We start from the raw sequence: 16,778 nt of genomic DNA, 5'->3' as shown, positions 1-16,778 counted from the left end.
TGATTCTCTGGAACTTAGGATCCTTCTTTCTCAGCCCCAGGAGCTGAGATGACAGGCCTATGCCAGCACACTTAGGGTTTTGCAGTTTTTTTGTTAAATGTTTGGTTTTGGTTGTTTTGAGACCTTAATGTGCAGGGATTCTAAATGAGTGCTAGTATGGCTAGCATGGTTTTGCTTTTGAGAAAGTCTCGTTCTGTCACATAGACTGAATTGAAACTCAAGGCAGCCTTCCTGCCTCAGCCTTCCAGGTGGATTAGCGGAATGAACCATATCCAGTCTCTCTTTTTCTTAAATGAATGGCAGGATTTAAGAAAAAGTATATGCTTAGATTTACAGGTGTGGAAGATGACAGTTGTTTATACTCACGTGGGAGAACTAGAGAATAGCATTCAGGATTTTGGATACCCTGCTGAACATAGCATCTTCTTTCTGTATTACTCTACCTGACATCCCTTAACTTTTTGTTTTTGTTGTTTTGTTTTTCAAGGGTTTCTCTGAATAGCCTGGCTGTTCTGAAACTCACTTTGTAGACCAGGATGTCCTCAAATCCCACTCTTGGTACCAACCCTTCTGTCTTAGGGTTTCTTTTGCTGTGAAGAGACACCATGACTACAGCAATTCCTTTTTTCCTCCCCTTCCTTCCTCCCCCTGATCATAGCAACACTTAGAAAGGGAAATATGTAATTGGGTTGGCTACAGTTTCAAAGGTTTAGTCTGTCGTTGTCATGTGCTGGCAGTCATTATGCTGGAGAAGGAGCTAAGAGTTCTACATCTTGAACCACTAGCAGCAGGAGTCTGTGCTGGACAGAGCTTGAGCACGTGAGTCCTCAAAGCCCACCCCCACAGTGACACAATTCCTCCAACAAGGTCATACCTCCTAAGAGTGCTATTCCCTATTTCTAAGCATTCAAACATATGAATCTAGGGACTATAATCTATTCAAACCACCTCATTCTACTCCCTGGCCTCCATAGGCTTGTAGCCATAATATAATGCAAAATGTATTCAGTTCAACTTCATTAGTCCCCATAGTCTGTCACAGTTCAACAATGTTTAAAAGTCCAAAAGAATCCCCCTGCCTCTGCCTCCCATGTCTGCGATTAAAGGCAAGTGCCACCACTGGTGACTTCCTTAACATTGAGGTGCTGGCTTTATTGTTTGTTAGACTTTGCCCTGTATAGCTACATTCTTGTGTAATTTTTTAAGACTTTTGTGGTACATTGTTTTCATTCTCTTTTTAGGAGGGGGACTTGAAGTTGGAAGGAAGATCAGTGTCTCACTGTGTAACTTAGAATGGCTTCTAAATTACCACACAGCCTAGGCTTGACCTTCAACTTCTGATTCTCCTGCTTTGATTTCTGAGCACTGGAACTGGAGTACTTGGTTGTTGGTGTCCTTCTCCTCCTCTTCTTCTTTTTTTTTTTTAAAGGATGTATGGTGTTTTGCCTGCCTTACATGTATGTACTGTGTATACAGTGCCCTTGGAGGCCAGAGGATGGTGTCAGATTCTCTGTGACTGGAGAAACAGATAGTTGGGAGCTACCATGTGGATGCTGGGAACTGAACGTGGTCTCTGGGAAAGCAGCCAATGTTCTAAACTGCTGAGCTATCATCTCTCAGCCTTTGTTTTTGTTACTGTTTTTGGAGAGAGGGTCTAGTTGTGGCTTTATGGAGCTTACAACGTAGTCAAGGCTGTATTGAAATGAACATAGTCGCAAAGGCAGTTTTGTAATGAGGAATGGTGTAGCTAGAACATTGCAAACACTAGCTTATTTCTCACGCTGGTGATTGTTTTCAGTGTAGAAGTCAGAAGAATAGAAACCACCATGGCCAGTCTGATTTGTTCAGATTTGAGTAGTCTCATCAAAAGTTTCCCATTTGTTTTTAGGATTTTGTAATAAATTTTGCTTACTTCATCAGTGAATTAATTAATTAATTAATTTTTGAGACTGGGCCCCACTGTAGTCCAGTGCGGCCTAGAACACTATGTCACACACACACTGTCCTCCAACTGGAAATCTTCTGCCTTGCCTCCCAAGTATTTGAGTTATGAGTATTCACCATCAGGCCTAACTGATGCTGGTACTTGATAGTATATATATGGTACATAGAAATAATTATTTTGGCCAGATGGTGGTGGCACATGCCTTTAATCCTAGCACTTGGGAGGTAGAGGCAGGAAGATCTCTGAGTTACAGTTGTGAGCCTCCATGTGGGTACTGGGAATCAAACCGGGGTCCTCTGGAAGAACAACGGGTACTCCTGAGATATCTCCCCAAACCCATAGTGTAGATAATTAGCACTCAGAGTTTGGCTTTTAGCCTCTGAGCCATCTCTCCAGGACCATGGGAAGATTATCTAGCCAAGCTTTATTCAGAAGATAACTCCAATAGGCAATATTTAATTTCTTACTAAATGTAAAAGTTAACCTTTTATGCTCATTCTATTTGTGTTCACCTTGAAGCATGAACCCATTCTGCAGTTTCCCTCCTGTAGGCCCGTACGAACTGAGTGGAACAAATCCGATCAGGATAGATGATGTTTAGAGTGTGGGTAGCCTCAGGAACTTTCTACATATCACATATCAAATCCAGTACCTTAATTAATAGTTACCACTTTCCCCCAGGGTTCTGATGTGGAGATCGTGAATTCTGCCAGTGACAGCTGTGAACTGAGTCTTGGCAGTTCCTCATTAGAGCAAGAGGAACTGCAAGTTCTTGATGTGGGGCCTGGAGGTGAAGGTAAGTTTCCGTTTCTTTTGCTGGGGCTGGGAGTATCTATCTTCCTTGATTGCCATTGGAATGGTCTTATCCTGTATGTTCCCTGGACTTGTGGGAAGCTGGAGACCTGCCAGCAAGTGTCTGAGAGTAGTTAGAAGGCTGCTGATACATAGGAGCCATTAATGCATTGCATTCCTTGTGTGAAATTGTCCCCTCATGCTTTCGAGTAATTAAAATTTCTTAGCAAGAGCAGAGTGATCATTCTTGGAAATTGATTTTGTTCTTGAATTCTATTCAGTTTACTGAGTGAGTGTCTAAAATGAAGGTTAACTTTAATATCACCTGTTGAAGTTATCCTTTGAATAAAGCAGCTTAGCTAGATAATCTTTCTATGGTATTTTAGTCTCTTGGTGCTGAGATTGGGTGACATCACATAAGTGACAAGTTTTCAAAGAAATAACGCTATTGATCTTGGTTTTATAGTGAACAGCATGTCATCCATGGGAGATAGCATGTTGTCATCAGTGGAAGAAACCAAGTCAACAATTGAGGTAAACACTTTGTTCTGTGGATGTTTGATAAAAGATTGTCCTTCTGTTTGTAGCTAAGCATTCTGTTACCTAGATGACAAGAAAAATAGTGGGGAAAAATATCAGTTTTAAAGTTAAATTAACTTCTGCTGGGTTTCAGAGCAGGACCCCAAGCCAGTGCCTTCCCCTAGGACAGCCTCACAGCTCCGACTGTAACTAGAAGACAAGTTAGTGTTGTTGAAAGAACTGTTCCCTTACCCCATGTTGTGATCATTCTTGGAAAGTGATTTCATTCTTAAATTCTATTCAGAGTTGACTGAGTGAATGTCTAAAATGAAGGTTAACTTTTACATTTGATAGCAAATTAAATATCACCTGTTGAAGTTATCCTTTGATTAAAGCAGCTTGACTAGATTATCTTTCCATGGTATTAGTCTCTTGGTGCTGAGATTGGGTGACATAAAGAAAAATAATTCATTTCTGGTAGGGTCTGGAGAGATAGCTCAGTGATTAAGAGTGCCTGCTACTCAATCATGAGGACCTGGGTTCAGATTTCACCACACATGGAATAAGCTGGGTGTCCCACAAACAGCTGTAACTACAGCTCCAAGGGAGCTGATGCCCTCTTCTAACCTGTGTGCACACATAGACATGTGCATACACTCACGCAGATACAATGTCTTGATTTCAGTCCCCAGGAACTCACATGGGCGGAGAGAACTGGCTCTGGCAAGGTGACCTCTGCCACATGCGCCTCACCAAAAAAGTTATTGAAATAATTTATTTTTGGAGATGGGAGGTCCAAGATGAAGGTACTGATAACTGGTTTGGTGTGTGGTAATTGCTCCTTGCTTTAGGATGGTGCCTTTTACCATGTTCTCTATATGGAACAAATGCCACATCCTTGGGTGACAGGAAGGGAATGGCCAAATGGCATCCTGCTGTGTGCTCTTCCAACAGCATTCTTCCCATCTCCTCAGCTTTAATGTTTTGTTTGTTTGGGGGATTTTTGGAGGCAGTGTCTTTTTACACAGCCCTGGCTGACTTAGAACTCAATACATGGAGTAGGCATCCTCAAACATGCACATAGGTCCACCTGCCTTTGTCTTCTGCGTGCTGAGATTAGTCATATACCAGCCTAAGTTGTAATGAATTTGGGGATATACTCAAGTGCCATCAGCCTGTCTCGTATTACCTGGGTGTATTTTGTGCCAGTAAACTTAAAGGACTGGTGAATAAGTGAGTTCTTGGGGTCCTGTGATCATGGAGGGAGCTGAGTAGTCTCTTCAACTTTTGAAGCACAGTGGGAGGAGACTGGAGTCTCATCTAATTCTTAGCATTAAGAAGGGCTTTGCGGTGCTGGATAGTCCAGTGGTTAAGAGCATTGACTGCTCTTCCAGAGGACCTAGCTAGGTTCAATTCCCAGCATCCACATGGCAGCTCACAACTGTCTGAAGATCCAGTTGCAGGGGATCTGACACCTTCACACCAATGCACATAAAATAAAAAGTTAAATAAACCATAAAAAAAACCCATGTGCCACATTTGAAAAAAAGGAATGGCTTTGAGGTCTCCAAACTAAAGAAAGCAGGCCTGTGACTGCATCATACTTTACTGTTGGATAGGAGTCATTTCTTTCCTTAAGGGCTAGGGGAGGTGTTGAGGGTGGACTTGAAGCATAGCATGCACAGGGCCCTGGACTCCAGCCCCAGCTTTGAAAAGCAAAGGGAAAGGGAGAGAATGGATAAGGAATGAAACTGGGTGTCATGTATTTTGAACTGCAAAGCAAATTTAAGACTCAAAATTAATGGATTTACTGCCTATAAAATTTGGTTCCTAGGTGGAGGAAGCAGCTTCCCCTGAAGACAATGTGTATTTCGCAACTACCAGCGATGAGTCTGATATTGTTACACTTGAACCACCTAAACTGGAAGAAATGGGGAACCAGGAAGATATAATTCTAAAAGAAGCACCCACCTCAGAAGACTTTAACATGGGTTCTTCCTCCAGTAGCCAGTACGCCTTCTGCCAACCAGAACCCGGTAGGAGCTGTTGCTGCAGCAAACCTCTGACATCTGAATTAATGGCCTCTTTCCTAGCTCCAACTCTCAACTTCTTAAATTATTTCTCTGAAACCCAAGAAAATCTTGGTAAAACTTGCTACCGTGTCTCCCTGGCCTTCATGGCTCAGATCAGGGTTCTTTCTTTGATACATTACTGTGCATATGTGGGGTGGGGTACTGGGGGATTGAACCCAGATATTGCACATGCTAGGTAAACTCACACTGCCACATTCTGTTTATTAAAGTCTCAAGTCCTCAAAAGGTGCATTTGGTTTATAATAATTGGTTGCAGGAATGATTGAGGTCTAGTATGGTCTAGCTCTGGGAGTCTGGCTGTTTTTAGTAGCGCAGGTTAGTCTCAGACTTGGCAGCAGTTGTTTTATAGGCATGTGCTACCATTTTCCGAGCTTCCACAATTCTTTCCTTTCTTTCTTTTTGTTTTTGTTTTGTTTTGGGTTTTTGTTTTTTCAAGACAAGATTTTTCTGTGTAGTCCCAACTGCCCTGGAACTCAGTCTGTAGGCTAGGCTAGCCTCAAACTTAAGAGATCTTCCTGCCTTGAAAGGCATGCGCCACCATGACCTGACTACTTCACAATTTTTAACCTCAGTTTTCTGGATATGTAGTATCTTTCAATGTGACACAAAATACTTAGACATAAAGTTCCTGGGAAAATGTTAAAAAAAAAGAAGCCTGTAACTAACTCATTAATTAAACCACAGTAGTAATTTAGAACTTTGTTTTAAATGGTTCCTAACTTGATGAAAAACCAAGAATATATAGAATCTAGTTTGGATGGATATACTCGTTAGATACTATTGGTTTGAGTTGGTTTAAGGTAATAACATGCCACATTGTGTTTCTTGACACATTGTGTTTCTTGGTTTGTTCTAGGGCACAGTTTCTGTCTTGAGCACACCCTTGGCTAGCCTTGAACTTGCTACAGTCTTCTGCCTCAGTTGGTACTGAGCTGGGATTATGGTACAAAACACCCCACCCACTGTCCTCCATGTAACACACCATGCCTGACACTCTACTGCACACCTTTAATCTCAGTGCTTGGGGGCAGAGATGGTGGACCTCTGAGCTCAAGGCCAACCTGGTCTGCAGGGTTCCAGGACAGGCTCCAAAGCTACACAGAGAGACTTTGTCTTGAAAAAAATGAAAGACACACACAGAGTCTCTGTATGTGTTTAGATTAGAGCAGAGGAATCTTTTCTGAATATTCTAATCCATCCTTTGTTGAGCCTGAGATATAGATGGCTGACTACAGGTTAGTACAGCTGACCTTAGGATTCAGCAGGTACCTAGGGGTCAAGGGCTCTGAGAGGCCTTCCCACCCTCAGGGGCTCAGCAGGGCAGCACTTGGTATGTGTATTTTTTTTTCTTTTAAATTTTAGAATTCCATCATGTTTAGATAGTTTCCCTCCTTTTGATGTATTTACTTAACCATTACTTTTGGTCTGGCTTAAGATGCATGGAGTTAAGTTAGGCCCAAGGGCTCGGTAATGGAGCAGTCTACACATTCATTGTTGATGGGAACTTGCCCAGGACTCTGACTTGATTTCTTCTTGAAAGACCTTGGACTGTTTCAGAATTGGTTAACAGAAATATTAAGGTTTTTTTGTTCTTTGAGACAGGGTCTCACAGTTTATTCCTGACTGGCCTGGAATTCGCTATAGACCAGGTCAGCCTCAAACTCATAGAGAATGGCTTGTCTCTGTCCCTTGAGTGCTGGGATCAAATGTGTGTGCCACCATGCCCAGTTTAAGCATTTTTCAAAAAAAAAAAAAAAAACCTATTGGAAACTTTCCCATCAAAATTGCTTGTATAAAGAAAATGTTCAAAAATAATGATAAATTTTGGGCTACACTGAAAATGCTGTTCAGCCAGGCACCACTGGATGATTTAATTTCCTGTTACTTTGTTCTTTTCTTTTCCATTCTTTTTTCCTTACAGCTTTTCAGGTTTCTGTTTTTGTATGATTCTAGTAGGTGTGCAGCTTTCGTTTAAGAAAACCATTGCCTTCCATTGACCAGCCCTTTTCCTCAGAAGGCAAAGGTGATAGCTGTAGAGAAGTTTGTGTGTGTTTCTAAAGAGACAGTCATTGGATTTTAATATCACACAGATAGCAGTGTTAACTGATAAAAGTTGTATTTTCCTTATTGTTTATAATAAAGCTCTATACATTTTTTTCCTGTTTATTCACAAAAGAAAGGTGGTGGGAGAAGCTGTGGAAGATTCCTGAGTGCATCAGGGGATGGGATGATCAGCTGAAACTCCGAGTTCCTAGCCAGCTCGCTCTCCAAGGTGGCCTGACTGCTGGGCGGCTTCTCAGCTGGCCTAGTCACATTTACTATTGAAGTGCTGAGTGTTTTGGAGAGTCTTGATACCAGAGATCCCATAGACAGGCTGGCTGAGCTTACTGCATGCCTCCGCATTGCTTGCTGCTTGGATTGTGGGCCAAATTATGCTGTACAGGAAGTTCAGAAATCCAGATATTTCCACTATTACATGTATGAATTAACGATGGAAATATTAGGTAGTTGATGACAATGTTTATAGGGTGGGCTGTTCATCTATATGAAGGCAATATATTATATATGTATTAATAGATGAAGGCTTGGAGATGTTTTTTAAGACATTTGGTGAAAGGTTTGCTTTTATACTTACTTCCTGTGATTCCGTCAGAAAGTAACTGCAGTACCCCAGCCATGATCTGAATGAATGAATGCCTTTTTATTATGCAATGCTTGTTTTAAGTCTTCCTTTCTCTCTTTTTATCTAAGAAATGTACCTATCTCACAGCTAAGGCAGTGGTGATCAAGAATAACCAGACCCTTGCTGGGCACGAAGGTCACGACACTGATCCTCTCAGGGCCCCATGTCACTGATGTGTTCATTCAGGAGTGATGCTGTCTCTTAGTTGTCATGTGAACAGGAACCGAATTCTCTACACTCGATCTTTAGAAAGCATTACCTGATACAGACCCAGCTTTCCTGTGGCATGAATAGCCTATTTTCTGACAGACTGGCATTTTTGGTGCATGAGTGTGTGCTGTTTTGGAGCTCGGTGTTAAATTCAAGTTTGTGTTTTATCCTTACTTCTAACTGGCATATAGAGATTACTACCAATTCTATTAATAATTTGCTGAAATATGGAATGGAGTTGTTAAGTGACATGCAAAAAGCTGCAAGTAGTGTTTTCAGGGGGGTGTTCCTGGAGCGGAGTTTTTGTGTAGATTTTCTTTCCTCAGTTTGTTCTTAGCATCGGGGATAGCTGTTGTGTCGTTTCCTCATGCTGACATATTTACTAGAGGGTACAACCAGCAACCTTCTGGTCAGAGAGGCAGTCGAAGGGAAGGGCTTGCCTGACTTTGGGAACCTGGGTCGAACTGTGGTGCTTTGGACCTGCATGGTGGGGTAGGGACCTGGAAGACCTATTGATTGTACAAGACCGGGACATACTTATATACTTCCTGTCCCTTCACGTAGCTGTGAAATGGAATGAAAAGACAGGAGTTCATCTTTCTTTAACTAAAACAGAAATTGGCTTGTGTCTGTAAGCCTGAACTAGACTACAAGAATGATTAACTGTTCTAGATCGTAAGGGGGAAAGAGCAGAGCTTTGAGAAGAGCTGGAGGAGAAGCCTGTCAGTCACAGGGTATAACAGTTGATGAACTACAGTTAATCTGTGCTTGGTTTGCTGCAGGGTGTTCTTGTTTGTGTTTCTTTTTTTTGGCTTTTTCACGTTAAAGGGCATGTAAAGCTAGCATTGATCATTATAAATCATAATTTACTGGGAAGCCTTTTTTGAGAATGTTTACCTAAATGTCAACATTTTTCTTTTTAAAATAGTCTTTTCATCTCAGCCTAGTGATGAGGAATCAAGTAGTGATGATACCAGTCATGAGCCCAGCCCTGCCCTGAGACGCCGCCGCAACAGGAGAAAGACCGTTTCTATCTCAGAGTCTGAAGAGCTGCCACTTGCTGAACCAGGAGATGAAGCCTCCAAGGAGCTGAATAAACGCCACTCTAGTGGTGGTCTCAACAAGTGTGTAATTCTGGCCTTGGTGATTGCCATCAGCATGGGATTTGGACATTTCTATGGTAAGTGCTTAGACACACCTTGTGCAGACCACCTATGTTATAGCAGCAAGACAAGACGGCACACAGAAAGGTCAGTGTTGGTTATTATGGCCTATATGTAGCTAATTTACTCTCAGGAAGCAGAGAGAATTTGCTTAAGCAGTTTGACATTAGTCTAGGCAACATAGCCAGAACCTGTCCCAAAATAAGAATTAACAGTTTTCTTTTTTGAGACAAGATCAGGCTGGTCTTCCAGCATCAGATTCTCAGGTTTGAGAAAAGACTACTAAAATAACATATTTGTGGCTTTCTTGGTTTGTTTTTTAATAAGAAGATTGGAAGATTAAAAATCTGAAGTTGGGTAGTTGGCTTGAGATGGCTCAGTGGTTAAGAGCATGGCTACTAAACTGTTGTTCCAGAGCACCCTAGTTCAGTCTCCAGCACCCTACCCATATGGTGGCTGCTTCATAAACATCTGTATTCCCTCTTCTGACCTTTTAGGGTACTGTGTGCATGCCTTTAATCCCATAGGCAGGCAGAGGATTTTCATTTTGAGGCTAGCCTGATTCACACATTCCAGCTTCTTAGACCCTGTTTAAATTCAAATAGAAATCTGGAGTTAAATGTGGTTGGTATATATGGTAATCACGTAGAAAACATACATGAGACCCTCGGCTTAAGACCCTGTGTTCACCTGGCGGTGGTACATTCCTTTAGCTCCAGCACTGGCAGAGGCGGGCACATCTCTGAGTTCAAGTCAGCCTGGTCTACAGAGCAAGTTCCAGGACGCCTGAGAAACCCTGTCTCAAAAAAAAAAAAAAAAAGAAAAAGAAATTTGAACTGCTTACCCTGGGGCAGATGGTTAGAATTTGTTGCATGGTATTTAAATTCCAGCAGAATAGTCACAGTGTGGTAGACAGGGTGTGGTTCACATCTGTAACACCAGCCCTTGAGGCAGAAAGTTCAAGGACAGCCTTGGACAGTAGTAGTACCTCACCAGTCCTTAGTCTCACTATCTCTACTTGGAGGTGGTGCCTTCTGTTAGTGTAGTTACAAATCTTCATACAGGTGGTCTGTAATAAGATATTTTGTTAGATAAATGCTTTGTTAGGTTATGCTTATGGCTATCCTTTTCCAGACTCTCTGGCATGAATTACAGTTTTGTTAGTATGATCATTCTGAACAGTCAAACAGACGGTGGGTGGGTCTGAGTCCTGTCCTGGCAAACTGTACAGCATGGCCCTCCACAGTAAAACCTAGATGTGCCTTGAGCTTGGATACAGGAGTCATTTTGTGACATTCCTTGCTGCCTTCCTGATTCTTTTTTTTTTTTTCCCCTTTTTTTGGTTTTTCAAGGCAGGGTTTCTTTGTAATAGTCCTGGCTATCCTGGAACTCACTTTGCAGACCAGGCTGGCCTCGAACTCACTGAAATCCACCTGCCTCTGCCTCCCAAGTTCTGGGATTGAAGGTATGCCCTACCACCTCCCAGCAATTCTTCCTCTTTCTATGACTTTGAGACCAGCTGGTCTACAGAGGGAATTCCAGGACAGTCAAGGTCAAATGGAGAAACCCTGTCTTGAAAAACCAAAAGAAAAAAAAAAGAACATCTCACTGATGAATCTTTTTTATGGTTTATTTAACCTTATTTTATATGCATTGGTGTGAAGGTGTCAGATCCCCTGCAACTGGATCTTCAGACAGTTGTGAGCTGCCATGTGGGTGCTGGGAATTGAACCTAGGTCCTCTGGAAGAGCAGTCAGTGCTCTTAACCACTGAGCCATCTCTCCAGCCCCCCTGATGAATCTTTTAAGTTCTGTAATTGTGTCTGAGTGTATGTTCAGATACATGTGCTACGGCATAGGTCAGAAGACATCTCTTGAGTTCCTTTATGGGGGTTCAAAAACTCAAACTCAGGTCTCAGGTTCACACTGCAACCACCTTTTCCCGACATCTTGCCAGCACAAGGCCTGTATTTGTACAGTTTGAGAACTAAAGTTCTCAAATTCTGTTCTTTTAGACTTTGCAGGCTAGTTCAGTTTATTCTCTTTATTTTCGTGGTTTTGGTGCAGGGTAACCTGGCCTGAGCTCGTGTTCTCAGCTCCGGGTGCTGGGATTACAGACCTGTGCTGCCAGATCTGCCTAGAGGAGCACAGTGTACGTTAGAAATAAATTTCTCAGATCTTGTCAGGTTCACACCTTTTGAGCTGGCCTTAGACTCACAGAGCTCCTTTTGCCTCTACCACCCATGTGCTGGACTAAAAAGTTTATGCTGCCAGGCTTGGCAGCTTGACAGATCTTAGCTTGCCCGTGTAGGCTACTTTTTAGATTGACTAATTTTCCTGGTCTATATAAACTACACTGTTTCTCTGTCTTAATAGTTCTTTCCAACAATATGTTTTTTCATGATTGTGGTTAAAGTATTCGATAGAGAACGTGATATTGGAATAAAATGATGGGGCAGCCCATATTTGGTAAAGTCAGAGCCGCTGAATTATGTTTTCGGTGTTCAGCTGGAAGTGGTCTTTGGGCTCGTGGGAAGGCCTGCTCGTGTGGACTCCTTAGATCCACACTAGTGAGACGTGCTCTGAAGCACGCTTGCCTGTGTTGACAGCTGAAGCAAATGTGTCAATGTTTCTATGTGTGTTTTTGCCTCCCTACAGGTAAACATGAAGGAAACAAGGGAAAAGGTCTAAAATCTTTTTCTTACTAAAAACCCAGTGTTGGATATTAACTTTAATGTTAATACAGACTGCACTATACTCACAATTTGCATGACGTTGGAATATTTTTTAGAAAGTACAGTTTAGAACAGTCCTTCTAAAACCAAGAAATTTTGTTTCCTTGTTTGCTAGCTTTAACAAAGTTAACACATTATCTCCCTTCCTATACATTTTTATCTTAGCCTCACACAGCATGAGAACCCTGGATGATGCAGTGTGTGGAGCGGGTGTACACAGTGCACCTTTGAACGCCCTCACTACAGGACAGGACTTGATCTGTGCTGGACAGTGAGCTCCACGCTGAGAGCACATTCTCCAGCATCTGTGTCCATAAGCAGCCACCTGGTATAAACAGTCCACTCAGAACACAGCCAACTGTGGCTCCATGGAAGTGTGGGGTTCCTGTCTATACCAGAAGAGAGAGCAAAGGATAGTGACACCGGGCATTCTAGCTGTTTGACAAGATTCAGATTCTAAAAGTGCATCTGAATTTTTAGAAAAAGATAAAAAGTAACAAAGATAAAAATCTACTTGAATGGTAACACCAAAATACATGTTTGAAGTACTTACCTGTCCCTGCTATTCTCATCTTCTACATTCAGAAGATGGAGCTGTTGACAGGTTCTCCAGCTCTGCTGAGGGTGTAACTACACAGCACAAACAGTCCTTAAATTCCACAGCTCTGTGAGCTCACTGAGTCATCCTTGAATGGGTTTTTAGTAAGCATGTGACAGGCAGGAAGGAAAGTGGCCATTCTAGCAGCTGAAACTCTGATAACCCCTTTTGGAACAGTAACAAAAACTGCCTAGATTATAGGGGGAACAGGTGTTTTTAAAGTGAACAATATAGTATGTTAACTGTGTGGGAAAGTTTGGTTTATTGAGCAACTGAAAACAGCTTTAAAAAAAGTGGGCTGGAGAGATGGCTCAGCGTTTAAGAGCACTGACTGCTCTCTTAGAGGTCCTGAGTTCAATTCCCAGCAACACATGGCGACTCAGAACCACCTATAATGAGATCTGGTGCCCCCTTCTGTACATATACAGGCATACATGCGGGCAGAATACTGTATACATATTAAATGAGTATTTAAAAAAAACAAAACAACAATAACAAAATGTAGGAAAGAAAAGTAAAGCAAAAATACAAGAAGTTGGAGGTCAGCTGGAACTGCCTAGAGTTTGGTAATCCATAAACTGGTGCTGAAGGCCTTGTTGTTAGACTGAAGGGGACTTGAGGTGGTTAGTACAGTGAGGTTTCCAACCTGGATTTATGCATTGGTAGTCTGTCAAAGTTCAGGAGGTGTGCTGGCTGCTTCCCATTGAAGTAGAGGGTTTCCAAGGGGAAGAGCCCTGCTAGATAGTGAAGTAGCTAGATGTTGTGCTAGACCCTTTACCACTGAGTTGAATCCTCACTCCTGTAATGAGCAATGTTCAGAAATGGGTTCCAAGATCTGTAGAATGAATTAAAACGGATTGTTTAAACTTCTGTATGTAGTGGCATGTTAGCTGGCAGATGTGCCTTTTGGTTTAGTGCTCTATTTTCTTGTGTGTGACACATGTAGGAGGAACTTGCAAACAGCTTGTCTTGGCAAAAAAAAAAAAGCACTTTGAATTTAAGGTCAAATAAGAAGGAATTGTCCAGGAACCAGGTAGTAAACTCAGGGCTTTACGGATGGTAGCTAGAGAGGCTCTTCCACCGAGCTACATACAGCCCCCGTCCTATGGCCGAGATGGCTTTGAGGGCCAGCAAGATGACTCAGTGAGTAAGGGTGCTTACTTCCAAGCCTGATTCCTGAGTTTGGTCCCTGAGAGCCACACAGGGAAGGAGGGAGCCAACTCATACAGGTAGAGGGAGATCAAGATCGTCTTCGACTAAATAGGGGGTTGAACTCCATTCTGGATGACTTCAGATCCTGACTCACCAGGCATTGGTGGTGCACACCTTTGATCCCAGCATTTGGGAGGCAGAGGCAGGCAGATCTCCGTAAATTTTAGGCTAGCCTGGTCTACAGAGCTAGTTCCAGGACAGATTCCAGAGCTACAACAAGAAACTCTGTCTTGAAAAACAAACCAACAAAAAAGACAATTTTGAGAATGGTACGTGTTTATAATTAGACTTCCTGTGCTATACTTCAGTATCCTATAGGCAAATTATTAAGATACATATTTTTCATTTTTCTTTGATTCTTAATCTGTAGGAAAAGAAACCCACTGATGGCCTATTTCTCTGTTTAAATAGGTTTGAAACACTTTCACAGTTCCCAATGAAGCTGAATGCCTTCAGTATAGCAAGATGAGAACTTTTTTTGTCATTGTCAGAGTGGCCTGTGTTTTTCTTTGGAAGGGCAGTGAACTGCTTAAATGTTCTTGTGTGTGCTGACTGGGTTAACATACATTATTAATCTGCTTGGCCTGAGCTCTCGCACCCACTGCCTGTGACGAGTGACACCATGGGCTTTTAAAGAAAGCAATGCCCTTTCACAAGTTAAGTAGCTGGTGTGGATTGAAAGCTTCGTGCAGTTTTGAGTAGTGGCTGTCATGCCTCCACACCTGATGGTTTTCCATTTCAGGCACAATTCAGACTCAGAAGCGCCAGCAGTCAGTCAGGAAGATCCACACAGACGAGCTGATTAACGGGAAAGGTTACCTCTCACAATGCCAGCAGGAACCAGAGTCTTTCCTAGATTTCAAGGTGAGTATAAATTAAACATTGAGAAATAACCAGTAGAAATAATTGTTTGAGCTAGGTGTAGGGGGCACACACACAATAACCCTATCCTAGCACGTGAGGACTGAGGCAGTACAAAATTAGGCCAAGTTCAAGACCTGTTTAGCAACACCTGCCTCAGAAAGCTGAAAAGGAAAAAAAGCAGAAGCCAACAGTTAATCGACTTAGATGAGGTTACAGTAAAGATCGATCAATCAATAATTGGGCCGAGCGAGTTGGCTCAGCAGTTACCTGCTCATTACCAGGCCTGGCCGACTGAGTTCCATCCCCGGGCCTACTGGTAGAAGGAGAGTGCAGACTCCCCACAGCCACAGGTTGATCTCTGACCTACAGACAGACTCTAAAACACACAAATAAATATAATAAAAATAATGTTGAGAAGTTGTTCAGTATTTTTATACCTGTTCCGTTGGTGTATATCATGTAACTTCTTGGCGCTCTTGTGAGTGAAGCAGTCTGTTTCAGGAAGACTAAGTACTTGACAAGGCTAGCAGACCTAATTGGATTCCACTTAAGTATTTCACTTCAAAGATTTTTATTTATTTACTTATTTGTTTGTTTATTTATTTATTATGTATACAATATTCCGTTTTGCGTGTATGCCTGCAGGCCAGAAGAGGGCACCAGACCTCATTACAGATGGTTGTGAGCCACCATGTGGTTGCTGGGAATTGAACTCAGGACCTTTGGAAGAGCAGGCAGTGCTCTTAACCTCTGAGCCATCTCTCCAGCCCCCAAAGATCTTTTAAAATGGACCTGTGTGTGTGCACGAGTGCTTGAGTGCTTTGCATGCATGGCACAAATCAGAAAACAACTGTAGGAGTCAGTCTTGTGATTTGGGTGCTGGGGAGTCCAGTTTAGATCATCAGTCCAGCAGCCAGGACCAGCTGGTGCTGGCAGCTGGACCATCTTGCAAACTACAGTTTTAAGTCTTGCTTTTCTTTTCTGAGAGCAGTGAGTTAGTGAAACAACTATTTCAACTAGTTGTTTTTCACATGTAAAACTCTATTACTCCTTTTTCCCCCAAATTCAAGTTTACTTGGATTTGGGGAAGTAGTTAACTGTGTTACCAGGATTCATAGTATCCTTTGTGTACAGAGATGTTTCCATGAGACTCTGACTTATACACCGACATACTGTAGCATTTCCAGCCACCCCAGTGCTCGATTAAAGGCACGTACCACCATAGCATGCTGCCTTCTGAATATGTTTTAATCCATGTTGGTACTGAGTCGGGATACTAATGACTGATTCATGTTTACTCACAGAAGGTAAACGCAGCTAACTTTATAATGTCTTAGTGTTGAGTGTGGTTTCCTGCGCCTTTAATCCCAGCACGGATCTCTGAGTTTGATGCCAGCCTGGTCTACTTAGTGTGTTCCAGGACAGCCAGGGCTATGTTGAGAGACCCTGTCTCAAAATAAATGAATAAATAGAAAAATCTCAGTTTTTTTTCCGTAGGCATCTTTCAGGTCAGTTCCCGTAATAACATGGTGGAGGGGTTTTCCTCACTTTTCCAGTTTACAAATGTGTGTAATCTGGTGTTGTGCCTGTGTGAGTGTGTGTAATCTGGTGTGTCTGCATGAGTGTGTGTGATCTGGTGTTGTGCCTGTGTGAGTGTGTGTAATCTGGTGTGTCTGTATGAATGTGTATGATCTGGTGTCTGTAGGAATGTATGTGATCTGGTGTTATGCCTGTGTGAGTATGTGTGATCTGGTGTTGTGCCTGTGTGAGCGTGTGTGATCTGGTGTGTCTGTATGAATGTGTGTGATCTGGTGTGTCTGTATGAATGTGTGATCTGGTGTGTCTGTATGAATGTGTGTGATCTGGTGTGTCTGTGTGAATGTGTGTGATCTGGTGTCTGTAGGAATGTATGTGATCTGGTGTTATGCCTGTGTGAGTATGTGTGATCTGGTGTTGTGCCTGTGT

The 16,778-nt window shown here is 42.4% G+C and overlaps 1 protein-coding gene across 7 annotated transcripts in view; it reads left to right on the top strand.

The window, feature by feature from the left end:
• The window catches only part of Ccpg1 (cell cycle progression 1), a 36,165-nt gene that overhangs the window by 10,360 nt on the left and 9,027 nt on the right, over positions 1-16,778 (top strand). For 2 of the 7 annotated variants that reach the window (XM_075965269.1, XM_075965267.1), the window contains exons 3-9: positions 2,627-2,741; positions 3,204-3,271; positions 5,091-5,292; positions 7,526-7,621; positions 9,171-9,422; positions 12,063-12,089; positions 14,692-14,813. In XM_075965269.1, the coding sequence (XP_075821384.1) occupies positions 2,627-2,741; positions 3,204-3,271; positions 5,091-5,292; positions 7,526-7,621; positions 9,171-9,422; positions 12,063-12,089; positions 14,692-14,813 (882 nt within the window). The remainder of the gene's footprint in view (positions 1-2,626; positions 2,742-3,203; positions 3,272-5,090; positions 5,293-7,525; positions 7,622-9,170; positions 9,423-12,062; positions 12,090-14,691; positions 14,814-16,778) is intronic. The other 5 variants (XM_075965271.1, XM_075965268.1, XM_075965274.1 and 2 more) reach the window with 3 other exon arrangements.

The sequence above is a fragment of the Microtus pennsylvanicus genome, chromosome 3 (genome assembly GCF_037038515.1).
Source record: "Microtus pennsylvanicus isolate mMicPen1 chromosome 3, mMicPen1.hap1, whole genome shotgun sequence".
In the NCBI taxonomy this organism is placed as follows: domain Eukaryota; kingdom Metazoa; phylum Chordata; class Mammalia; order Rodentia; family Cricetidae; genus Microtus; species Microtus pennsylvanicus.
The sequence above is the reverse complement of the archived record's forward strand: the minus strand, read 5'-3'. Positions and strand labels throughout refer to the sequence as shown.